Source organism: Bipolaris sorokiniana (genome assembly GCF_000338995.1).
Source record: "Bipolaris sorokiniana ND90Pr unplaced genomic scaffold COCSAscaffold_8, whole genome shotgun sequence".
In the NCBI taxonomy this organism is placed as follows: Eukaryota; Fungi; Ascomycota; class Dothideomycetes; order Pleosporales; family Pleosporaceae; genus Bipolaris; species Bipolaris sorokiniana.
The window spans coordinates 1,561,099-1,585,839 of record NW_006911902.1 but is presented as its reverse complement, the minus strand read 5'-3'; the positions used below and the strand labels follow the sequence as shown (position 1 = coordinate 1,585,839).

General features: G+C 50.6%; 10 protein-coding genes across 10 annotated transcripts; 4 read left to right on the top strand and 6 right to left on the bottom strand.

The window, feature by feature from the left end:
• The first annotated feature begins 720 nt into the window (after nucleotides 1-720).
• Nucleotides 721-2,428, top strand: COCSADRAFT_37663 (uncharacterized protein). The gene is made up of 4 exons (XM_007702295.1): nucleotides 721-1,147; nucleotides 1,211-1,366; nucleotides 1,431-1,932; nucleotides 1,994-2,428. The coding sequence occupies exons 1-4, from the start codon at nucleotides 820-822 to the stop codon at nucleotides 2,322-2,324; spliced, it is 1,317 nt and encodes a 438-aa protein (XP_007700485.1). The 5' UTR covers nucleotides 721-819; the 3' UTR covers nucleotides 2,325-2,428.
• A 2,746-nt stretch (nucleotides 2,429-5,174) lies between these two features.
• COCSADRAFT_37662 (uncharacterized protein) lies at nucleotides 5,175-6,970 on the bottom strand. The gene has a single exon (XM_007702294.1). It carries the CDS (start codon nucleotides 6,644-6,646, stop codon nucleotides 5,453-5,455), a length of 1,194 nt encoding a protein of 397 aa, XP_007700484.1. The 5' UTR covers nucleotides 6,647-6,970; the 3' UTR covers nucleotides 5,175-5,452.
• Nucleotides 6,971-7,095: 125 nt separating this feature from the next.
• Nucleotides 7,096-7,630, bottom strand: COCSADRAFT_333282 (uncharacterized protein; the record flags this gene model as incomplete). Its single annotated transcript, XM_007702717.1, has 2 exons — nucleotides 7,096-7,335; nucleotides 7,442-7,630. The coding sequence occupies 2 exons, from the start codon at nucleotides 7,625-7,627 to the stop codon at nucleotides 7,306-7,308; spliced, it is 216 nt and encodes a 71-aa protein (XP_007700907.1). The 3' UTR covers nucleotides 7,096-7,305.
• Nucleotides 7,631-8,115: 485 nt separating this feature from the next.
• Nucleotides 8,116-9,043, top strand: COCSADRAFT_182099 (uncharacterized protein). The gene is made up of 2 exons (XM_007702716.1): nucleotides 8,116-8,239; nucleotides 8,342-9,043. Exons 1-2 carry the CDS (start codon nucleotides 8,153-8,155, stop codon nucleotides 8,924-8,926), a joined length of 672 nt encoding a protein of 223 aa, XP_007700906.1. The 5' UTR covers nucleotides 8,116-8,152; the 3' UTR covers nucleotides 8,927-9,043.
• Nucleotides 9,044-9,308: 265 nt separating this feature from the next.
• On the bottom strand, nucleotides 9,309-10,348 carry COCSADRAFT_37660 (uncharacterized protein). Its single transcript, XM_007702293.1, has 4 exons — nucleotides 10,229-10,348; nucleotides 9,877-10,174; nucleotides 9,788-9,815; nucleotides 9,309-9,644 (listed from the first exon to the last, which is right to left on the bottom strand). Exons 1-4 carry the CDS (start codon nucleotides 10,318-10,320, stop codon nucleotides 9,403-9,405), a joined length of 660 nt encoding a protein of 219 aa, XP_007700483.1. The 5' UTR covers nucleotides 10,321-10,348; the 3' UTR covers nucleotides 9,309-9,402.
• A 1,151-nt stretch (nucleotides 10,349-11,499) lies between these two features.
• Nucleotides 11,500-12,181, bottom strand: COCSADRAFT_191068 (uncharacterized protein; the record flags this gene model as incomplete). Its single annotated transcript, XM_007702715.1, has 1 exon — nucleotides 11,500-12,181. One exon carries the CDS (start codon nucleotides 12,179-12,181, stop codon nucleotides 11,615-11,617), a length of 567 nt encoding a protein of 188 aa, XP_007700905.1. The 3' UTR covers nucleotides 11,500-11,614.
• Nucleotides 12,182-13,039: 858 nt separating this feature from the next.
• On the top strand, nucleotides 13,040-14,718 carry COCSADRAFT_333223 (uncharacterized protein). The gene is made up of 4 exons (XM_007702714.1): nucleotides 13,040-13,180; nucleotides 13,230-13,301; nucleotides 13,353-13,984; nucleotides 14,081-14,718. The coding sequence occupies exons 1-4, from the start codon at nucleotides 13,137-13,139 to the stop codon at nucleotides 14,572-14,574; spliced, it is 1,242 nt and encodes a 413-aa protein (XP_007700904.1). The 5' UTR covers nucleotides 13,040-13,136; the 3' UTR covers nucleotides 14,575-14,718.
• A 599-nt stretch (nucleotides 14,719-15,317) lies between these two features.
• On the top strand, nucleotides 15,318-17,412 carry COCSADRAFT_37658 (uncharacterized protein). Its single transcript, XM_007702292.1, has 2 exons — nucleotides 15,318-15,918; nucleotides 15,971-17,412. The coding sequence occupies exons 1-2, from the start codon at nucleotides 15,585-15,587 to the stop codon at nucleotides 17,170-17,172; spliced, it is 1,536 nt and encodes a 511-aa protein (XP_007700482.1). The 5' UTR covers nucleotides 15,318-15,584; the 3' UTR covers nucleotides 17,173-17,412.
• A 1,010-nt stretch (nucleotides 17,413-18,422) lies between these two features.
• Nucleotides 18,423-19,403, bottom strand: COCSADRAFT_91397 (uncharacterized protein; the record flags this gene model as incomplete). The annotated part of the gene is made up of 2 exons (XM_007702713.1): nucleotides 18,423-18,830; nucleotides 19,029-19,403. The coding sequence occupies 2 exons, from the start codon at nucleotides 19,401-19,403 to the stop codon at nucleotides 18,423-18,425; spliced, it is 783 nt and encodes a 260-aa protein (XP_007700903.1).
• Nucleotides 19,404-22,363: 2,960 nt separating this feature from the next.
• COCSADRAFT_333177 (uncharacterized protein) lies at nucleotides 22,364-23,700 on the bottom strand. The gene is made up of 3 exons (XM_007702712.1): nucleotides 23,469-23,700; nucleotides 23,203-23,352; nucleotides 22,364-23,118 (listed from the first exon to the last, which is right to left on the bottom strand). The coding sequence occupies exons 1-3, from the start codon at nucleotides 23,494-23,496 to the stop codon at nucleotides 22,514-22,516; spliced, it is 783 nt and encodes a 260-aa protein (XP_007700902.1). The 5' UTR covers nucleotides 23,497-23,700; the 3' UTR covers nucleotides 22,364-22,513.
• Nucleotides 23,701-24,741: the final 1,041 nt, after the last annotated feature.

The following is a 24,741-nucleotide window of genomic DNA, read 5'->3' as shown; positions in this document are numbered from 1 at the left end:
GGCGTTGTGTGCTCGTATTATGCCCCGGATGTTGCTTGGTATATGAGTCGGTGCCTTGAGGCCTCCTCTCCTAGAATTACTCTTTTTGAGGTAGTAACAAGACTGATCTGTTTCACTTTGTACCCGAGCGTAGGGACAGACGGCCGACCGGGGCTAAACGCCAAATCGGGTGTGACAGCACAGGTTTGGTGGGGCTGACTAGCTGTCGATAAACGGGCCGTTTAACTGATGCTTGTACCTTTCTAGTGGGCTACCACTGTCGATCTTTCTCTACACGTTTCTTGCAGGAAATCAGCAAATTGGTTCCGTCTTACGAACATGCAATTCCAGCCGAGACCGTAGGCATTGCTTTATTTCACGGCGGCGCAGCTGTTGATCTTCCTTGTTTTCAGAAAACACCCACAGGCTATGTCCCAAAAGGAAACGGCCCGAGACCCAAAGGTATCCTCTTCGTGCATAAGACTACTCAACGGTTTCCCCACAGTCTTGGGACCTGTGGAAATGAGGATTCGCCCCCATTCATTTCCTGCCCAGCCATGCGATTTACTGCTTTGGTCGCAAAGTCACACCGACACACCGAGCCCGCTGATGAGATACTGAGTAGGTACCTAGCGGATTTTATGTATCCGGATCCCGCCGCTCGCATAACGCCCCAAAGATCATTCTCCACCGGGCATCCTTGGAGGTCTGACGTCGAAATACTAATTGCCCATTTCTCACTGGCTGATAGCGAGTAAGAGTCAGGCATTCATTTCTGATTATTTCTAAATTCCCAAACACTCGTTCAAGTGATTTCTTTACCAACTCTAGTCGTTCATTATGAAATTCTCACTTGCTCTTCTCACTCTTTCGCTGGGGCAAAGTGTCGTCAACGCTTTTCCTTCTCTCGAACACCGCCACCTGCATGGCCTAACGCCGGAGAAGCTGAATGCAGCAATCCGGTCAGTGGAGGACTACCAAAAGGAGAAGAGGTTCATCATCGACATCACCAAACCCATTGATGTCTCTGGAAAACATGCGTTTCAGGCTCCAAAGTCCACCGACCAGCGCGGTCCCTGTCCTGGACTGAATGCCCTGGCAAATCATGGCTACATTTCTCGCACTGGTATCACTAGTTTTGCAGAAGTTGTCACAGCCATCAACCAAGGTGCGTTTCGCCAATCGCATATAACCAGGGGATGGAATAATTTCTAATTTTTTGATATTATAGTCATGGGTATGGGTTTAGAACTCTCCCTCATTCTCGGTATTATGGGAACTGTCTGGACTGGCAACCCACTGTCGCTGAATCCAGGTTTCTCCATTGGAGGTCCACCCACTGGACTCGTAGGGCAAAACCTCTTGGGCAACCTAGTTGGACTTTTGGGTATGTCGTCGTATCTCCAAAGCACACATGTAATAACAGGCACTCACACTTTTGGCGTTACTAGGGAAACCTCGAGGTCTTGCGGGTTCGCATAACTGGATCGAGTCGGATTCGTCGCTCACACGCAATGATCTTTATGTCACGGGCGACGCCGCGACCATGAATATGACCTTGTTCATGGACTTCCACAACCGTGCCGACAAAAATGGTGTGCTCTCCATGGATCTACTCGCTGATCAAGCCGCTCGTCGCTGGGCGAATAGCGTCGCAACCAACCCATACTTCTACTATGGTCCTGTCAGTGGCATGGTCAGTCGCAACGCCGGTTACTTCTTCCTGGGCCGCATTCTATCCAATCACACAGCCGAGCATCCCGATGGCATTCTGACCCAAGAGGTTTTCCGAAGCTTCTTTGGTGTTTTCAAGAAGGACAATGGAACTTTCGAGTACCGCAAGGGGCACGAGACTATTCCCAACAACTGGTACCGCAGGACAACCGAATATGGTTTGGTCCCACTTAACTTGGACATTGTCAACTGGGTCTTGAAACATCCCGTTCTCGGCAGGTATGTGCATATGATATTTCGCTCTGCACGTCTATTCTCAGTACCTAACATTTGGCTACAGCATTGGCGGCAACACTGGCAAGGTGAACTCATTCACTGGCGTCGATCTCAGTGACATTACCAACGGCGTGGTAAACCTCACGACTTTATTGGAGAACAACAACCTGCTCTGCTTCGTACTACAGGTGCTCAAGACTTTCTTACCTAATTCGCTCTCTGGACTCCTTTCCACACTCGAAGTCCCGATTAGGCTAGTGACCGACACGCTTGCAGCACCACTATTGAGTTTGTCTTGTCCCGCCTGGAAGGATCTGACCGAGGGCGGTGAGCCGCTTTGGGACGCTCTGCAACAACAGTTCCCTGGAGCAACTCAAGCCGGATCCAGTCTCTAAGTCAGCGTGACAAGGTGAAAACTTAGATGGTCGAGTGCAAACTATCCCATATTTTAATATTACTCTACATTAATACCATGTGTACAACCACACCAATATTCATCCAATCCAATTGAACCTCTTCCATTATTTTCCCAGTCTCCACTCTCATGCAACCCCAAGTTGTCCCGCCTGTATGTACGCCAAGTCACCCCAAAGCGCAGATCTTCCAAAAAAACCACGGCACATGATTGCCGCTCCCATCAAACTTTATTGAAAATACTACGTAGTACAACATTCGACCCCCCCTTCTTACCACCTTCCCATACCTCCAGGCCGCTCCTCCGAATTCTAGCCGACACCCCAAAGTATCCCCTTATTATCTATTGCATAACATAGAATCCACGATACAGATCACGGCTTTCACTACTCTGCCGGGTCTTGTTCCCGCGCTCACATCAGTGGACCCGTGTTGCCTAGTTACAGCTAGGTACATAAGCTCCATGTGTCGTTTGGAGGAAAAAGCAAAATGGGTGAATCCTGGGTAATCTGGTTTGTGCCGAACCGCGTTTGTGGAGCGACTTAGACTTTGTGTAGCGTGTAACAGCAATGAGGGTTTGGCAGGGTACATAGTGGCAGGATGGAGAATGGCGTATGTCTGGTGTACAGCAGTAAGTATATGGCGCAAGCGGTGCGTATATTGTGGAGGTGAAATGGAGAGACGGGACAAGACAAGAAGAACGCTTGATTGCATGAAGATGACTGTGTGTTTGAGTGTGAAGTATCAGTCACTGACGTCTTACTGAAAATACGCGCATCAATCGGAGGTGATATTGTTTGGAACCTGAGCTTGTTCTTTTCTCCGACATTGCTGGGTTGTGGGTGGACGTGGTGCTGTGTAGGTTTCTTTACTGACTCGTCTACAAAAAGACGTTTGCGGGTAGGAATTAGAAAAACAGCACAAGTTTTATGGAGACAATTTTCCCAAGAACTACAGATCTTGTGATGAAGGAGAGATACTTGATCATGTGATTGAGCTCGTTCCGTGCTGACAGAGTTCCAGGAGAGTCCCTTCAGTTGCTTTGCACGCAACCCGGCTTCTCAGTGTTGCAGGACACACTTCTCTCAATACAGCTCTTCATTTGCGTAGGAATGACCTGTAGTTTTGTGTATACTTTTACAAATCCTCATAATAATTTGCCTGTGTGTATCCATTGTGTTCTTTAACTCGAAAACTCTATTTCATAGACATGTTTCCTTTCACTGTTCTTTTCCCTCCTTCCTCAAGGAGAGGTGTAAGGAAATACATGCACCTCTTATGCCCGCCGTCTCTCCTTATTTCCAATAGATTTACGGATGTATCACACAAGTCGACCCAGGTCATTCTAAAGTTTTGCAGTGCTGTCATGAACCCCTCGAAACTACTTGCTTTGTCTCCTGGATCTGTACCGCAGAGAGAGGAGAAACACTCACTGTTTTTCATGCAGTGGTACTTACTGATGCTCTTCAAGTCCATGGACTAAATCAAATTCAGCTATCTACGTGAAGATCTATCTGCATGTATGATTGTCTATACGTATCTCTGTCTTTTCATGTATCATGTATTTATCTTTTCCATATTCAAGCTTTCGCTACAGAATATATAAATACTTACGCCTCCGCCAAGATATAACAGCTAACTAGACAGTGCTGTGGCTATAGGAATACAATGCTGTTTCTGAAAGTTACCTAAACTACTTGGATGACTTAGACTTGGTTTATGATAAACAAATCAGCTTAGTGTTTCTTGGAAAACAATGACAGGTAGTACTCTGACTTTCCAGTATTGGATATATCATCCCCACATATAGGCGAATTGGGCCGTACCTTACCACTGTCAGTCCCGAGCTTGAACCAACTCCATGCTCCAAGGTAAGTTTTGAAATAGGACATAAAGCCAACGACAACAGCTATCTTCTTTATGATCTCCATTGTATCTATATGCATAAATTCTTCTATTGCCTTGTCCTATCCTGCATTTCCTCTCGCTCCAACAAAAAAGCTCACCTCATCACACTCGAATCTATCTTTCATTGAACCTCAGCTATGAAATATAATAACGACTCCCCCCCAATTAAATTCTCGACTCCCTTCTCAATATGTTCAATCAGCTATGTCCATATAGCAAGAACCCACACCTACTAAGATACCACTCCGACCATCTACTGCTGTGGCTGCCGGCTGATCTGGCTAATCCGGTTGCTCTAGCTACCCACTATTACAACTACTGAACGTTCCGGCAGCCTACCACCATACATGCTAGCTGCTCTTACCGTTACCTAGAACAATCAATATCCCAACATACGCTACACAACTCCAACAAGGTAAAGCGAGAGATCCTGAAGATCTTGACATATCTCTGAAAACCCAGATCACTGATTATTTGAGACACTTGAATTGTATAGATTCATCCAGGGAACACTACTTGAGCTAATCGCGATACGCAACTGATGATGATGAAACGATTGGAAGCAAGATTTTTTTCCGCACAGAGTTATTAGCTTCTCCTTTGAAATACCGTCGCTTGACTACTCGATTACTTGACTACTTACCTACTCTTACGCAGAACCCAGAATCCGTATCTATTATAAATGCAGAACATCTCAACATCTATTCCAATCCTCGCGGTACTTCTAATTAAATCTTGCACAACTGTCACTCTACATGGAAAAAAAGAGATAGATACTCGATGTGAAAATAGCAATAGTAGCAATGGCAGGGCATGCTGTAATCTCTTCTTTACAAAGCCACATATACATATCGACTTTACGAGCAGACTTTGATCAAGGAGATGTAGACTTTTGCACGAAACGAGCAGATAAAAATAAATCAGTTGTAGTATCTTAATATGTCAACTGCCTTACTATATCTAACCTACAAGTCACATTTCTGAGCAATATATTTCTATCTCGCCTTGACAGCAACACACAGTCTACACCCTATGCTATCCAAAATTACTCAACACCAACAAATGAAGTCGGCCTGCATCGCTTGCGTGAAAAATGCCCATATAACTCACCCCACTCATCTATCCAAATTATCGTACAACAACAGACAAACAAAAAAAACGCCATAAATGCGGGAAAAAAAACTTGTAAAACATTACCATCCTACTCACTCCCATATCCTCCCTCAACCCCACACTTAACCTGCACAATCTCTGCTTTCCCCTCCCCATCCACCACTAACGCCGTAAGCTTTCCCCCACTAACACACCCGGTATCCAGCCCGTACGAGTACTCATGCACATTAAGCCCCTTCTTCCTATTATGTCCATAAACCGCCGTCGTGCGCTCCTTCGCCTTCATTTTCTGCTGGCGATGGTTCCAGAATTTTTCCCAGGGAGTACCATTGTGCTTGGACGATGGAATCCGTGTTTTGAGGTCGATGCTGCGCATGTTCATGACGTGGAAGGGGTCTTGGTGCTCGAGCGGGATGTCTGGGACGAGGCCTGCGTGCACGGTGACGAGGGTACCGAGGGTGGGTACGGTGCCGACGCGGAGGATAACGGGGCATTGGCGGAGGTAGTCGATATCCTTTTTGGAGAATTGCTTTGCGAGTTTGCGCAACTTGGCGTTGCCCTGGGATGCGGTGGCTGCGCCGAGGAATTCGAGTTTTGACTCGTCGGAGTCGGCGGCGGTGGGCATGACGAGGACGTGGCGGTCTTGGGCTTCGGCGATGGAGAGGAGCAGTTTGTCTTCCCAGTTTCCGCGTACGCATGAGGCGCCGTATTTGCGGGCGAGTTTGATGACGCCAGCCGAGTCCGGGCCCTTTGCGATCATGTCGCCCGTCATGACGATGTGGTCGCGCGACTGGTCAAAGGCGACCTTGTTGAGGAGATGCTCGAGCTCTGCGCGGCAGCCGTGAACATCGCCGATGAAGATGAGGCGCTTGTTCTCCTTGGGCAAATGCTGCTCGTCCATGTCCGTGACCTGGATCATGCCTTTGAACTCGGGGCGCACCTGGCTGCCATAGCTCATGGTCGGCGTGTGGTCCATCAGATGCAGTTCCTGGACAAATGCGGCGCGACGCGGGCCAAAGTATGTCCACCAACTGGCAATGGCCAGGAAAAAGACGAAAATGTATGCGGCGCAGTGGCGCTTGATTCTCCGGGGGATGCGGTCGGTTGTGCGGAGGATGGCGACCTGGATCTTGGGTGGGAGGAAGAAGTCGTCTTCGCGTTGGTAGAATCCGTCTTCCTCGTCTGATACATCGAGGTCTTCGCGATAGTCTGGTATCTGCTCGATGAGGGGCCGTGGCCGGGTGGGCGGGTATGCATAGGCATTATGGTCGCGGTACGTCATAGGGCTGGTAGGTGTGCGACGTGTCGCTGTATACGTCTGGCAATATTCTTTCTTGATATGTCGTTCACGAGGTTACGCGACCCGGTTGCTTACAGCACTGTTGTATGCAAAAGACGGCGCCTGCGCTGTGTTGCTTGTCTTGTAGTGCGTGTGTGTTGATGGTGGATGCAAAGTCAATGAATGATTTGCGCCTCGGATTCGCGATGTTAGGTTCTTCACCGCTTGTACCCCCGAGCCAATGTAGTGGTATGTAAGTGAGTGGCGACAGTGCTCGAGCGAACAAGAGAATAGTAGCCAGATGCGCGCCCGGGGCGTGTGGCAGGCTCCGTCATGTTGGACGCGGAAAGCCTCACAATAAGACCGCCCCTACTGTTTCGCGTCGTCGCAGCTTGCTACGCCCAGTACTATTCTCCATTGGCACTCGGCCAATCCCTGGGCCACCCCTCCGAGGAAACAAACACGTCCAATTCATACATAATTGGGACTTGGAGGCATAGTCGAAATACCTGTGGGTGATGGAAATTTATTGATTTTCTCCATCTTTTTTTGTCCTCTCATATACAACTTAGCCCTATCAAACATATCTCTCCCATCTTGACAACCACCATCCATCCCGTAACCCCCATCCACACCACCCTCATATTGCGCCTAGAAAGGGCCTAGTTCCTGCAGCACGCTTTGCAAGAGCCCTGAAAATGTAAAGTTAGCGTGTGGACACCTACCCACGATGCCGTCTCATCGCCCATGCCCGATCTCACAAATGCCTTCTTCTTTTCCCCACAGAGTAGTACTTACAAAGATCTTTTCAGACGTTCCGGCCGAACATCCTCCTCGTAGAGGTAGGTTGGGGTGATGGCATGGCCCACATCCCTCTGGCGATGGTACGGGTACTTGTCTTGAGTCGAGTACCGCAGGCTGTGCTGGGTGCGCAGAGACGAGAGCAGCAAGTGCTGTAATCGTAACTAGGGTAAATGTCTTCATAGTGCCTAAACGAATGATTGTATAAGGATGAATTTCTTAAATCAATGATGTTGATTGAAAATGCTGGGCTAGCTGATTGACCTTTTGGTATCCATCCAGACCTCTATTTATTACTTTGTCTTCACTATCGCATGATTTCTCAATACACCGACAAGAAATTAATACACAAGAATTCTATCAATCTGTTACAATGTATACGTTGTATTCATATACTGCCTAGTCTTGGACATCTACCTTTTTTACCTAATGCTGACACTTGGGTCCACAACCATTGTCAGAGCATCTCAACCCACTACTCATAATTAGCCAGAATACACACCAAATCGACACAAACATGCCTTTGTTCTGTCTAGTACAAAAGCCTAGAAAAGGACCTCTTATAGTTGTATTTGTAGAATTATTAATGATATTTCCAATATAGCTTAGCGCCTCCTTCTGCACCTTGGCAATCACTATAACATCGGTCATTCTCATGCCAACAACGGCCTCGGCCATCTCATATCCCTACCATTTCCATTTCTTTCCATGATGTTACGTTCGAAAAAGTCCGAGTCGCTCGGCATCGTCGTGCTCGGCCAGTCTCAAGTGGGCAAGTCATGTTTCATTGACATGGTAAACCATCACCCTTTTCTTGTTCAACATCACAGCACATAACCAATTGCCCGCGCAACCTTCCTGTCTCTTGATAATTGTTTTTTGACTTGACCATGTCAGTTCCTTCAAGGCACACATTTCATCTCCCACTCCGCCGTCTCGTCCACGCCCTTATCACGCCAAATCTCGCACTTGGGTACTTCTTTCACTCTCTCTTTTATAGACTTGGATCTCACGGGACCCATCGCGCCCTCGTACCGCAAGATAATCGACGAATATCTCCGCACCGCAGACGGTATAGTCCTGCTCTACGACATTACTTACAACTTGTCTTTTACCAGCGTGATCCATGAGTTCTATGTTTATGCTTGGACATGTCGAGATGATATTAGTCCTAAAGAGGCAGATGGTCATGTGGCTAAAAAGCGCTTTGGATGCGTGCTTGTAGGCAACAAGCGCGACATCATCGTTGGTGAGGATGCTGCGAAACGTCAAGTGGATAAAAACATGGCCGAGCAGTGGGCGAGTAGTCAGGGCTCGAGGCATTTTGAAATCACTGCGAACGAGCGGAGTGAAGTAGAGGAGGTGGTCAAGACGCTGATGGACAGTATAGCAAGAGCGAGGCGTATGGATAGGAGGGACAAGGCGGATGGGGCAATAGAGGAAGGCGGATCCATCATGAGGTTACTCAAGCGTACTGCTTAGGGTTGATGTGGAGTTAGGAGTGCTGCAACCCGTATCTTGAGCTTGAAATCAATGATCATGAAGCATGAGATGCGCATTGTGTAAAAATCCCCTAGAGTTGATGCACGCGCCTTTGAGCGCTGTGGTGCAGTGCTACAACTTAACGGAGGAAGGCATTCTGCCAGGAACACAGCCGTGGATATGATGCAGAACTCAGCTGGAAAAAGATAGTGTGCTTGGAAATGACAGTGGATCTTTTGTAGATCTATAAATAACTGATCAGTATTGTACGACCAGTCAAGCGTATCTGAGCTGGCACTGGGAGATGAGCACCTCACCATTAGCTGCCCAGGGTCTAGCGTTTCGGACGTGCAGTATCACATGCATATATACAGGCGGGGTCTTCCGCTAGACACATGTCATATCAAAAGTTGAACCACGGTACCCCTGCGAGGACTAAATGTTCATTCCACTCCAGATCCTAGCTGTGTATTGAACTATGTGAACTTCCATCGCTTCGCAAACTCTATTCCTTCTGCCAAAGTGCCGACTCTTGCATCGATGGCGTATCCTTCTTTCTCGAGAGCAATGCACTCGTCCCATAGGCTTTTCAGTGGGACCGAGAATGTCTCAATGAATTCGTTATCCTCAAGGCTCGGCTGTGGATTGCGATTTTCTGGACGAGACAAATCGACAGTAACGTGGATCATTCTCAAGTTGGTATTGCAAAAACCCGGATCTGTGTAGGTGTTCAGTTAGTGGGGACGCGGAACGGCACGAATGGCTCCCTTGTATGATAGCCCTCATGTTGGGCTTTGAGGCGGTCACCATAGCAAGGATGCCAGTGTATCGAATTGGATGATATGGTTATATACGACTTACCGTTGAACATGACAGGGCTGATTCGAAACTAGTGAAGGGAGTAGAAGATCAGCATGTCTTCCCGTCAGTACGCGAGAAACATGACTTACGGTTTGGTCTTCGATTAGCTCGCCAATGTAGCCCGTCTCTTCTTTGAGCTCGCGAAGCGCACACATTTCAGCACTCTCACCAGGATCCATGAGACCGGCTGGGACCTCGATGACGGTGGCATTGACTGGCGGGCGCCATTGCTTTTGGAGGATGATGCGCGGTTCGTCGTTTGGCTTTGCAGGATCTTGAAGAATGGCTACAACACCGACGCCGTCAATATCCGTACCCTTGGGTCGCGTAAGACGCTTGCCAGACTCCCAAGTGCGCTCAACGCCTTCGGGGTCAGCGTAGGTAGTCCTAGGGGAAAAAATTCAATGCCAGTGCGCCAAGGACGATGATTCAGCTACGCACTTGATAAATGTAGCCCACTTTGCGTCCTTGTTTTCCAGCGGCTCAATCTTGATGATCTTTGGCTTCCTCGGTGCACTGTTGACTGAAGCCATGATAGGGTTGCGGAGCTGACTTAATGCGGGGGCGGATGTGGCGTGCGGTCGATATCAGCCGCTAGTTGCAAGCCCTATGACGGCATACATCGCGTGTGCCTGCCAAGAGCCTCAGCTGCAGTACAAGGGACCAGCAATGTCTTCAATCTACAAGTGATGAGAGCGTTGTCTGGCAGCGTTCATCTGCATACTGACCAGCGTTAAAAATGCCTTGATTGTGTGTGTAGCCAATGCAGTAATTTGGCTTCGTACTCGACGAGCCTATATGGGTGTGTGTGCTGTCGGTAACCACGGAGAAGGCACAGGCCTCGCATGTATGCAAGAATACTTTCACGGCGTTGTTGAATGATTTGCAGTTGCTTGTCATAAGGCGAGATCATGACGTTCAGATAAGAAAAGTGTAACTAGGAGCGGAAGAGACAAGCTGCTGACGACCCTGTCGATCTTGGTGGTTTTGCTGATTGCCCATAGAGGAAAGCCGCAGGGCACAGGGCCACTTCTTTGTTTGTGAGTACACACAACACGCTGCTTTTCGAACAACGTAACTCCAATAAGCCAACTGTTGAACCAGTCCTGCGCAGGAATTTTTTTTCCAAACAAGAGTCATGTTAGGTTTATTGTAGCGAACTTACCAGTAATGCCGCCGAAAGAGAGTTGCTACTAGATCTTCGCTAGGAAAATAGATTAATATCGGTTTCCTTGGTGGGAGCTGCGCTAAACTCTCGTCTATTGATAGTTTGTCGGAGACAATAATAGCGAAAGGCGGCGCGGTGTAGGTTCAGTAGAGGAGCCCTTCGAGTCCATGGCATTACGACCTGTAATCTCACTGCATCGCATTGGCCACGTTGTGGCGTTAGGGAAAGAAATCACGGTGTGAGGCTTCGGGCCACGCTACCGGGCCACGGCTGTTGCTGGCGCGAACAAGTACGAGGTTATTATAGGGGAACATGACCGCAGAAGCGCCAGTAGCCGAGCTTGACCAGGGGAGCGAGCTTGTCTGTACGAGTACTTATGTAAACAAGTAATCGTATCCCCTGTCACAGCGGTCACGGTGTCATTCGAGTAGACATGGGACGTAACAGCTGAAACCTGCGGTAGCAGATGACGGCTGTTGGCATATACTAGCACGTTGGCTGTGCGATAAAGGAACTTGTCATGACGATGCTGTTGAGGTACTGGCGGCGGCATGGGGGGGAACTGCGGCCCTCGCCCGGAATGGCTGCGCAGTGGGTCGTCGTTTTGCCGTCGCCGTCGAAAGCGGCACAGTCTGCACTGCACGACTGAGGGCGCAGAGTCAGAAGCGAGTTATAGGTGTTTCGTTTGGGCGGCCCTGAGCCTGTTGCATCGTAGTGCGACACGCCTCTAGCGATTTGGGCTGGTTACAGGGCTGTGGCTTTGCGCCCTTTGCATCATGTGCATCCACAAACCATGGCGTGGGATGGGGAAAGGGCCAACGGTCAAAGGCACCTTGCACTCTGTATACATGGTATGTCCACCTAGTAGTAGTGGTAGTAGGCCGCAGGCCAGAGTCGGGAGTCTCACTATGATTGCCGAGCGAGCCGGGGGGTTGCAGCCAGTAGCGGGGCGACTTCGGGAGACGAGCAAAGAGCTGTGGCGAGAGTGCAAGAGGGTGAAAGAGACGAGAGAAAGGATTGAGAAAAGCATGTGATGGCTGGCGAGTATGGACATGGGCATTGGCTTTCGCATGGGTGTTGGTGTGATGGAGCTGCAAAAAGAAAGCCGCAGGGGCCTTTGGCGCCCGTGCCTTAGCCACTTTCGGGTGGCTTCTCCTGCCAAGTACTAAAAGAAGCGGGGCAGCCTCGGCGGCCTGACCGTCCGCTATTCTGGTGCTTGTCGGCATTTTTACTCGACACACGACGGGCCCAGCATGCCAATTATCACGCCTTTATCGCTTTGCCTCCATCCCCCTTCTAAGGCTCGGACCAGATGCCTATGTTGGGCTGCTCGCCAGTGGAATCCTTCTGTTGGGCCCGCAGCCGTTTGTTGCGCCATTCCCGGCGCTTCAGCACCATAAGGCTCTATGTAAAGGAAAGCAACCAAGCAGTCGCCCGGACAGTGCAGGTGGAACTTGGGCCGGCTGGACCACCAATAGGTGGGATTTTACGAGCGCCCAGATTGCCATCGATCAAGAGCGCTGCCGGATCCTTAGGAGCACTGACTTCGGAGCAAGGCTGCCTTTGCATGGGTAACGGCTACTTCACAGCCAATATCCTTAGCGCATATGCGTGAAACTTCTTTTCCTGGCAGCACCTTGTCGGTGATTGGCGACTGGTGGTCTCTTTTGCGGGCAGGCATTAACACCCGAGTTCCTTACTCCGCTTTTAGATCCCAAAGCATGTGTGCCCACGCCGGATGTAGGTACGGATGGCGCCAAATCGCCCAGGAAGACAGCGATCCCTTCTGGACCTACTACCCTCATTTATCCCCCCTTCCCTCCTCACTCCTTCGTCTAGCTTTGGTTTTTCAGGAGTTTGCTTCCCCAATACGATCATTACTGGTGTGCTTCCATCACACGTCCTTTCGTTTCTCACAGCTACTATATTGTCTATACTGCGTATTCCGACTGCACATATTCTGCATCTTCGCCCACCACTCGTTTGACGGCAAGACAATAACCCTACAACTAATCAGGAAAGAACGCACATCCTCTCCTAATCTGGATCGTCACCACATATCGAGCCCCGAGTCACTGAAACACTATCTTGGAGATTGTCATCCGTACATCGCCAACCCCAGAAGACTGCTTTTCCTACGATACCCTGTTTTGAACACCGCTGTCCCCTACCCTAACGACAATGGCGAACTGGTTTGGAAACCTTGACTTGGCATACAAATATGTGTAAGTTGCCGTACACACTGGCCAACGAAACAAGACTGATCCATGCCAGTGTCGTATTTCTGAGCTTGCTTCTCATTACCATCATTGCTGGATTCATCAAGGTGCTATACAACCGACAGAGGTACGTCGAGCGAACAAAGTAACACCTTGCAGTAGCTTACGATGGAAATAGGTTAAAGAAGGCGACCAAGGCCGAGCTTGAAGCTGGACCCAAGGAGGACACCGTCGAGCTAAACCAACGCGAGAAGGATGAGGGAGATTTGTTTGGTATTCGGGCCATCGAGGCAGGTTTTTATGCTGGTGTTGCTCAGTCGCGCCCTACATCGAGGGCAGGATCAGTCATTAGCAATCACCCGGGAGCTATGAGCAACAGCACTCTGGTTGGAGGCAGCGCCAGCTCGCCACTCATGAAGGGCCAGTCTACCAACAACAGCACGCTCAGTCTGAACCTCAGTGCCGCCAACGATGCCACTCGCCGTCCTCCACCTCCAGCCATCAAGCTCCGTCCCTCCGAGGCTGAACTCAGCGGAAGACACAACCACATGGTCGACATGTCGCTTCAAGTCCCTCCGTCACCGGGTGCTCCCTCTCGCGATCCCTCATCTACGACGTTTGGTTCTTACGAGCACGATAATGAAAACTTTCGACTTTCCGACACCATGGCATATGACTCGTCTTCGGGTCAATCACCTTACAACCCTCCTACCACTCAGCTGCCTACGCTCCCGGGCCATGCACTGAGGAAAGAATCCCGATCGCCATCGCCTGAGAATGGATACCCTCGCGTGCAGGTCCACGAGCCGAGTAGGTAGCCAGCTCCCTGGTGCGTTGATTTTTTTGTATTTTTAGCAATTTGGTAGTTACATACTATACTGGGCCTTCCCTAACTTTTGACCAAAGACTCTGAGCATGCACAATATCCGTCGTCTGCTGTCCCCGCCCGACTCCAACCGCGCGCATACTCTCCCTACTGTGAAGGAGGAAGCGATGCAAGCAGCAGCAACAGCCACACGGGGCTGAGCGCATTTGGGGTAGTGTACCACACATCGGAGCATAGTAATATGCAAGGACAAGAGGCGGAAAGATTGGCGAGGGAACGGCCACTATCTGATTCTTCGACGGCCATGTCTGGGCATACGTCGATCCTGGGGTCTATCATCAGCGAGAGCGAATCACAAGCTCGACAATCGGGTCTTGTTGCGCCTGGGCAGTCAGGGGCGACGGACTCGCGGTTAAGCGAATTCTATGAGGCTTACTACCGCAACTCGCATATTGGGCTGGCGCAGTCTGTTGAGACGATGCAACACACTCTGGACAGACGATCGGTCATTATCGAAGTCGACACGCCCTTAGCGTCGCCTATGGCTTCTGGGCAACCCGGGACTGCGTTTTGAGATTGATGGATATGCACGCCAGTGTCAATAGCAAGACATGGCCGGAGCTATGGCTGCAAGACAACATGGGCCTCGGGTGGACCCAGGATACTTTTCTTTTCTTCTTCAACTGGGACGGTTGAACTCTGGATATTCATGCGGTTGGGAAAATCGGAATTTAGGGATCGGACAGGCGAAAAAAAAAGATACGGTGACGAGTGATTATGTCTGCTCTCTAGGCAAAAGGGTTTTATTTATCACGACACGACATGGGAGGTTTCTGTTTACTATTCTCTTCGGATTGTGTATTAGATATTTATTATAGGCTGACTTGTACAAGTCATGGTTGGTTTTTGTTGGTAATGTGTATTAGTATCGATAACTAATCGGATGAATTGCTTCACGGGATTTACTGTAGCAGCCTCGTAACATAAAAATTCTGCCATGCATACATACATACATACATACATACATACATACATACATACATACATACATACATATGCAAGAATGTTGTGCAGGAGTGGTTGATAAGGCTGCCAGTCCTATTTCCTTAGCCACTCACCGTCTGGCTGCTAAAAAGACGATGATGGTGTGAGGCCAAGTCAGTTTTGCGGATGAGACCATGTTCACGCCATGCTGGCCAATGAGCGCTCAGGAACCGCAACCCCTGGCAGAAAGAAGGAGGCGGTGAAGGCGATCCCTGCCGTCGACATCGACGCTTAAGATCGTGGATTCGCCACGCTCGGGAATTAAGACAGTGACGAGTAAAAGCTGGCGGACCCTGACAGCTTTTGTGCCCTCGCATCTCGTGTTTGCCTACCTCTAATTATTTACGACTTTTACCCTACATTCTCTAGCCCTATTCTACCTGGTCTTGTTGCTTTTAGCTGTCCAAATCACCTGCCTCGAGCCCAACACTCTTGCTTGCTTGCTTGTTTTGTTATCGCAGCCTCCATCGCCCTCACCCACCATCAACGCTTTCAGCTGGGCCCTCGATCCGGCCCATAATAATCGCAGCCATGCTTACCATGTATTCTGGCACCAAGCTCACCGAGCTACCGCCTGGTGTCAGCGCCACACATTCTCCACAGTTGCGCAAAAGAGGCTCGTCGACACAAATTGCGCCCACGGCCCAAGCCATAGACACAACAGACTATCGCGAACAAAGGCGGCGCATCCACCACGAGGCAGATGTCGTCATTGTCGGTGCTGGCATCCTGGGCTGTGCTGCTGCCGTCGCATTCGGCAAGCAGGGCAGGAGTGTCATATTGCTGGAAAAAAGTCTCAAGGAGCCTGACCGCATTGTCGGCGAGCTGCTGCAACCTGGCGGTGTAAATGCCCTTGAGAAATTGGGCATGAGGGGTACGCGCTGTCTGTATCGATGAGGAACTGAAATGCTGACAGAATACTATAGATTGCCTCGATGACATTGATGCCATTCCCTGTTATGGCTACCAGGTCATGTACCACAAAGAGCAGGCTCATATCCCCTACCCCGACAACCTGATTAAAAGCGCGCCCTCAAAAGCACCCGAGGGTCGCTCTTTTCACCACGGCCGCTTCATCTCCAAGCTCCGTGCCAAGGCAAAGGCGACGCCCAATGTCACCGTTGTTGAGTCCACGGTCACGTCACTAGTCAAGAGCGACCACACCAACCAGGTCGTCGGTGTATCGTGTCAAACCGAAGGCGAACAAGACTACTTCTTTGGTGCTGTGACGCTGGTCGCCGACGGCTATGCATCAAAGTTCCGCAAGGAGTACATTCCTCACCAGCCCCAGGTCCGCAGCAAGTTCTGGGGTCTAGAGATGATTGACGCCCAACTTCCTGTCCCGAACCACGGCCATGTCATTCTCACAGATGCACCTCCGATCCTCATCTACCAAATCGGCACTCACGAGACGCGCATTCTTATCGATGTACCAGAGAACTTGCCTTCGGCGTCGCCCAAGAACGGCGGCATCAAGAACCATATGCTTAACGTAGCACTGCCCCGCCTTCCCGAATGCGTACAGCCTGCATTCCGCAAAGCAGTCGAACAAGGCAAGCTCCGTAGCATGCCAAACTCCTTCTTGCCTCCTTCCACACAGAAGCAGGCCGGCCTCATCATCCTCGGCGACGCAATGAACATGCGCCATCCGCTTACCGGCGGTGGTATGACGGTCGCCTTCAACGACGTAGTCCTCCTTTCCTCTCTCCTGTCCCCCGCCAACGTCCCCTCGCTCGAAGACTCCGAGGCTGTTCTCGCCGCCCTTGGAAAATTCCACTGGCAACGCAAGAACGGCACTAGTGTCATCAACATCCTCGCAATGGCCCTCTACTCGCTCTTCGCCGCAGACAACACCTACCTCGAACTCATCAAGAAGGGATGCTTCAAGTACTTTTTACGCGGTGGTGCCAGCGTCGCAGAGCCAAGTGGCATGTTGGCCGGTCTGATTACCCATCCCTGGATGCTAGTCTACCACTTCTTCTACGTCGCTGTGTATGCCATCTACGTCCGGTTGGCCGAGGTTCCCTTTTACATGATCCCATGGACATTGACTGTCGAGAGCACAATGGTGATTTGGACGGCTGTCTGTGTTATCGGCCCTTACATCATTGCCGAGGCGAAGAGTTGATGAACAAAACGCAAAAACGAACGAGCAAATGTCGTATGGAAACCTACTTTTTTTTCTTCGCATGTATATACCTTGTTTTGTTTTGATTGACGCTTCGCTGTTATGTCCTTTATGCGGGCGCCTGGGGTGTCTGGACAGCTAGCTGGTGTTGGAAGGTAGTTAGATTTTTCATTTTTTTTTCATCTTTTTTAGATATGAAGGTAATCGTAATTTGTATGACATTCAAGTTATCTATTGCTGTTGATGCTTTCACATGTGGTTTTAAATGCAACTTGTGTATATGGATAAGTAGCCCTTTCTAAAATTCTGGGAAACGCCCCATCATCCGTCCCAAAATCAATCTTTCACCACTCGAAACAAAATAATACACCTGCACCCGACAAATTACTCTAACAGGTATGTGCCCCCCTCAATCTCTTACTCATCACAAGTCAACGATATATCATCTCAAGTTGACTATACCGTCACTTCCCTCCCTAGCCAAAGTTTCCTATTCATTTCATTCAGTGGGGAGAGAGAATCAATTATGAGCGTATGATAATATACGGGTCTGAATCTTTGAATGTACAGGTGTGTTCAGTGTTGCTAGCAGAATTAAAACGACTACAGTTGGACAAGATGTTCTTATTGAAACGGGAATAACGCAAGGGCTGGTCTTGACATCTGGGTTATTAATCATTTGCAGATATGAATGTCAGATTCTTATCGAGTTAGAAGAGGTGTGTGTGTGTTTGGGGGGGGGAGGGTTTTTTTTCCCCTCCTGATTCTATTACAGTGTGCCTAAAAGATATGGTTGATGGACGTGTTCCCGAATAAACATTAGTTTTCACAGAGTTGTGCGTTGCAATTACATGTTTATTTTCCATGGTAACGAGGACAGAGAGAAGAAGAAGAAGGGAAGGGGGGGAAAGAATGGACAAATCTACCTCGTATTGTACTTATAATAAATATATAGTTAACTATAGTATATAAATAACATGGTATCATCGTAGTGCCATTAAATTTGTACAGCAAAAAGAAGAAGGAGAAGAAGAAGAGGATGAACAGAAACGGAAATGTAAAGAAAAAAAACTAAACCATCGTGTCACTTCAAAGAATTCTTGTGCTGGCTTTACCTTTCCCTCCGAATAGAAAAAGAAATCAAAAAGTGTGTGTGTGGAATCGAAAGCATAAGAATAGGAAGAGAAGAAAGAAAGAAAGAAAGAAAGAAAGAAAGAAAGAAAAATGCCGTCAAACAACCATATGCTTGTTTAAAAAATCTCCAACCCCTCAAAATCAACACACAAATTCCTCGCCTGAAACCTCCTATCATCTCCTGCCTCCCCATTCGCCGCTCTCCTCGCATCAAACATGCTGAGGCCAAAGTTAGCCGGACGACTAGCATACACGCCCACCCTGACCGCCTTATCCTCGACGCCCCAGAAAAACCACGTCACCTCCCTCAACTTCTTCCAGCCGACCAAATCATCCTCGTACCATACCCAAAGCGCATAGCCAATCCGCTCAATCTTGACCCGCAAGTCGTAGCGCCGCTGCTGGTGCGCTGGGAGCGCCGAAAGCGACCAGTCGGCGCCGTCAGAGTTTGCTACTACCGACGTCGCGTGGCAGGCGTTGTTGCAGAATTCGAGGCCAACTTTGACCCATTTTGAGGCGGGCGGCTGCTGCACTGTTGGGTAGGCGGGTGGGGGTCCGCGGCTGTCGACTACGACTGGCTGGGGTCCGGTACCAGGCGGGTTGGGGGAGGGTGGTTCCACGTTTCCAAGGTTGCTGGCTATCGACGTCTGAGGCAGTGATGACGTCGCAGGTCTTTGTGTCGCGTCGTCGTCTTCTAGCAAAATGTCTGCAATATTGGGTACCTCGATGGTGGTGGTGCTTGTTGTTGTTGTTGTTGGTGGTCGTGGTGATGTTGTTGTCGCCGCCATCGCCGTCGCCGCTGCTGCTGCTTGTTGTGCTTGTCTCGCCGCCATTTGTCCTGGCGGTGTGCCCGCGAATATCACCAACCCCCCTTGATCCCATTCCAACTCCCAATCAGCAGACACGGTGACCTCAGCGGCTATAAAAGGATTGCGCAGCGCTGTGTAAAGTATCGGGGCCGTTGAAACATCACCGGAGGGAGGCTTTCTCCAGAGGTCGGTATTTGGAGGCGCTGCCAAGGTGAAGGACCCCAGCCATTCTGGCACAATATCGTCCGAGACATTGAGAGGCGTGAAGGAGGAGCTCGCAGGCGGCATCGTTCTCGGTGGTTTGCGGGTTTGGCCGTCTGGCGGGCCTGGGATGGGATGGGATGGCGTATATACGGCTATCAAGGGCTATGGATCGGTAGTAGACGTGGGCAGTTCCGGTGGGTTGCCGAGTAATAGTGGTTGAGTGTTGTCTAGCTCTGTGTGACCAAGCTCGGAAGGTCATTCGCTTTGGCAAAAGCAAGGATCCGGCTTATGTTTGGCTTGGGCAAGCATGTCAAATGGACCAGAGATCTGCAAGAGGGATCGTGAGAGGCGCCCGCGCGGAAAGCCGTCAAGGAAGCCTATCGCACGGTCAGCACGAAACCGTTCCATGTCATAAGCGCGCCCCTTATACGGCGCCCGTTCGTTTGCGCCTCAGCACCTGTGGCTGCGTGCATCCCACGCGTGCCAACGACGCATTCGGCTTTTCAATGCGGTTTGCTCACCTTTGGTTGGACGACTTGTCTGGCGTGCTCTTTTGGAACTTGGAACCTGCTACGTAGGCACGCAGAGAGGAGCGGTCCAGAGTTTATATAGTAGATACTCTGTCTGGTAGTGCTTGGCTTGGTCTAGTTGCCAGGTAGCTGATGGTCATCCAAGCTGAGACAGCTTGCCACCGCAGATGGCCCAGCAGCTACGCGTCATTGCCATTGCACTACGCGACGTGGGCGTCAGCCAGTCCCAAGAGTCATTGTTGCGTCGGTCCCAGCGAACGAGTCTGGTAGGAGAAGGGCGAGACAAGTAATTGCTCAAGGAACATAGGCGCCAGCTGGAGTGCAGAGGTGAGGCGGCCTTGGAGAGGCGATATTTCTCAGCCCCGCTGCTGCGCCGACAAGAAAGCGTCGAAAATTTTCTCCTTCATCTCTCGCGCCTGAGGGACGTTGTTCGGAGAGGGGGGGGCAAACGCGGCTAAACGGTGTGATCCTATTTTGCTTTTCTTCTTCTTGTTCTTCTCAGCTGCGGGCAGCCGTTGCTGACTCCAGCACACTGGCTGAGATTTGGGAGGTTTGTGTTTTCGGGCGAGGCTCGATGCAAGATTTGGTGGCAAGGACGGACGGGTGTGTTGCAAGGTTTCACAGCAGAAGAGATATGTTTTGCATATGCCCTTGCAAGGCCGTAGGCGCTCGGTATCATTGGGCTTTTTTCCCCTCCCCCGCATACATACGTAATCGAGAGGCTCGCGCCGAAGACGGCTGCCGCTCGTGGCTACACTTCCGGCATGCCACCGCCGCCCTGCAAATCTGGCGATGCGTACAGTGCAGTGCAGTGCATTTGTTGTCAATCAAAAGCCACCTTACGCCCTCCTGTATTGCCCGCTGTATTGGGCAGCATGGCGTGCCCCAGTCGCCCAAACGCCTGCACGTTGTCTTCCATCATGCAGCTATCCGATGGTGTGTTGTTCATATTTGATTCAGCGCCTCGTTTCTCTACCAGAGGGCATTCATCATGATTGGCAGTACTGTGTCCAGTCTGTGTACTCGGTATCAGTCCAGCTGTGTTGTCCATCCTCAGTACCATACTCGGGGTAGAAGGCAAGCCTCTGTTTTATCGGTAGCATGCACTGGCTGTAAGTAATATGCTATGTAGCTTCTGCACATCGTTCCGGCTGTCGTACAATGGAGCCAAGACGTGGACTGCTATCAATAGAATGCCAACTTGGAAAATGAAACAACATATGTGTGTGTATGTACGTCGCTCCTGTATCTTGCTTGGCTTCCAGCGGACAATCATTCATCTCGGCTACACGACAAGATATCCACTGCAGTGCCCATGTCCCATCCAGAAAAGATCAAGGCTGCAGGTTCCGATGTGAAAACGACATCTTCTCGGCCCCATTTTGATGTGGAATGAAATGAGGCCACGTAACTGGCACAGTCACATGTTTGATACTGCATTCTTGACAAATACTCTACTATCCATGACTACAGACAGATCTACACTGATTCACCAACTGCCCGAACATCACTCCACATTCAAGTGCTGCCCTCACTTACTATCCATCAACATAACCGATGCTTGGTAGTCCACAAAGGGGGGGGGGGTTTCCCTGCAAACCACGTGGTGTCTCTTCTGAACAATCTGCAACCTACACGTGCATCTGACTGTCATGACACGGTAATTACCGGTTGCTCCCTCGCCCAAATGCTCGACAGACTAACATCTTGCCGGCTCATCTCCGACCACGTCACAAAACCATAATCTAATTGACATTGCAGAAAACAACCTGGGTGCCGGTGAGGCTAAGTACATTGGGTAGCATCAAAACCACGCTCGGATTCGAACTTGGCCGAAATGGCGCAAAGTTTGAACCTTTGCCTAGTGCAGCACATTATCCCACTGGGAGTGGTTCGATGAGTAGGGACATACATACTATTTGGCACATGTCAAAACCTCCGAGAAACCGCTATCGCTAGCTCTTGCACAGTGACCTTGTGACAACTGCTAGCGCCAAATCGCGACACGATATGTAGTGTAGTAGCTACTTGGTCATCCGCGGCGTGGCCAATCAAACATCACACCTTCAATAGTCGCAGTCACAGTCAACACCCAACTATGATGATACAGAACCTGTCATGGTGCCAGCAACATGGCAAGAAAGCTGCTGCAATTTCTACTCGTGGGTCGATCTTTACTCACATTGTGCTGATGATCGTACGATGGTTGAGTTTAAGAACCTGTATTAGTGAGGAGAAAGATCGGCAGACAGGGGATAGACCGGGACACAAATCGTGAACTGTGGGGCGGAGTTTTGTCAATGAGGATCTTGGATACGAGCCAGTTGAGATCCTCAACCCACACACGAAAATCCCATAATTCATAAAACGGAAATAACCATTTGTGGAAATGCGTGCGCCACAGTGTCCAGGAACAAGCCAAGGAACAAAGAGGTCGAGTAGTCCGGTCAGATCGTCTTCTGGAACAAAATCATGGCAAACTACGACTAACTACTAGAGTTTAATTGCCCGGGCAGTGTGAAACGACGTGCAGCTGGCTTTGGGATCCCTACCGATAGTAATTCTAATAGTAATGGACGTTTGGGTAATACCAAAACGTTCGGTAGCGTTATAAGGGCCACATTCAGAGGGCGGATATTTCAAATCTACCAGTGGATAATATCGTCACGCTTTTTGGTAGACATTGATGCGCCGAGGAAGGGCGTCTGATGAAGCGTAGAGGTGTAAGTCTTGATCGCGGAGAAGTTTGTCAAACGACTCTTCTGGACGGTACTTTAGGTTGTTCAAGGATTGCTGAAAGTGTGGAGCGTGATTGGGGCGAACGGCCTTGAGATACGAATCCCACGGCTGGAGCTCGATAACAAGATATCCGCCAGGTGCAAGCGAGTTGCTGCATTTGGCGAAGAAGGCGACCAGGCCTTGGTCGCCATGCTCGAGATGGATCCATTTGATGACGGATAAAGCTAGGATCACATCATAAGTGTCTTGGAGATGCTGGCCGGTGGGCAGGGCCCAATCCGCGGCGACAAAGTTGACGCTCGGCATGTTAGCCAACCAAGGCGACGGATTGGGTACAGCCTTGCCTTGGGGCTCTATGCGATAGCCATGGGTGAGCAAGGCCGAGAGGGGAAAGTAGTCGACAACGGGCGGCGAACTAGCGGTAGGGGGCCGACAGCGGGAGGCGCGCAGAGCGTAAAGCTTCTCGGCCTGGCCAACTAGGCTGGGATCTATGTCGACGCCGGTCACGGAGGCAGCATCAAAGTCAAAGGCTGCAAGTTTGATCAATATCAAGCACATGGTTGTTCATAGTCGGTTCGAGGAGATGAGCAGGGGTATCCTTGGCAGCCACTTACCGAGTTGAACACTGACACTGCCTGCATTTGCGCCCACATCCAAACAGTGCTTGGCGGTAAAGATGGCCGGGATCAGCGTATCCAGGATTTGTAGTCGTGGGTCGACGACATGAGTGGCAGAGGCAGGTTGTTTGGAGACGCCACTATAATCTGCGCGCGGAGTCAGCAACGGCTAGTCGAGGCAACCTGTGCCGAGTGGACGGCCGGTTTGAGTAAAGGCAGGAGGGGACAAGGCACCGTTCAGGGCAAAGTTTGGTGGCACGCACCGTGGTAGTTGCCAAACCTGGTAGCCATGGCGGCAGAGTCGAGCCAGGGTGCTTGTTTAGCGGGGGTGTCGATCGCGACGGGGGCGCAGATTCTTGGGGGCGGCCTGTTGCGGGCGAGTGGCGACGTGATTCATGCGATGGGTTAGGATGGGAGAGGGAGAGGGAGGTGGGCAGATGGGCAGATGGGCAGATGGGCAGATGAGCAGACGGGCGAGGTGAGGTGAGGTGAGGCGAGGCGAGGCGAGTCGAGATGAGATGAGATGAGGCTAACGGGGGAAGGGTCGGATAGAGGAGAGGCAGTGCGTGATGGGCATGTAGATAGAGATGGGATAGGGATGGTGGAGGGGAGATGGTGAGTGGCCAGTGGCGGAATAGTAGTATGGCAATAGTGGATATATACAGTAGAGTAATAGAGTAGAGTAGAGAAGGATGTGCGAATGGGGAGTGAGTGGGTGAGTGGGATGGCAGCAGAGGGAATGGGAAGGAGCTCGCGTAAAGGGCCTAACACGGCAGATCTGCCTCTCTCTCTCTCTCTTTCTCTTGGGCTGGCAACCAAACCAACCAGTCCAGTCAATCCCTCAATCAGTCACTCGCTCAATTAACTCGATCCATCCAATCCAGCAATCCAGCAATCCAGCAATCAATCACACACCCACCCACCCACCCATGTATTAGTTAAATGGAGGGCATGAAGCGAGGCCTATGAAGCGCGCAGGGCAGACAGGCCCAGGAGCAGTGAGTGAAAGCAGCAATGCGCCCGCCCAAGGTCGTACAGCGCCGACTTGGCTAGGCCAGGGTGAGCGCAGGTACGCTGGATGGGTGCTCGCCAGTGCGTGCCAGCAATACCTACGCGTCGACTATTAGGGGCTCTGCCGGCTCCACGATACCACTGTAGGTAGGGAGGTGCTTGCGCTCGGGCGCCCGCAAAAGGCGGCATTTGCCAGGGTTGCAGTGCAACATGAGGGACAGGGCCCATGGCATGGCAGGGCCCCAGAATCCGGTGCATGTAGGTAGGCGTATACTCGTCACCCACTATTGACGCAGACGTCGTTGGACAGGTGACGGCGACGGCGACGGCGACAGTGACAGTGACGGTGACCATCAACGGCCAGAGGTCACAACTGCCGCAAGCCCACACACCCCCCCCCCATGGCGCCCTCGCAATCCCTCCACCTCCCCCTCTCCAAGCGGGCGGCGGCGTGATTCGCGTGAGACGGGCTCATGTATGTCTCGGTCTGTCGAGCACAAGTTGCGCCTCTGCATCGCGCACTCT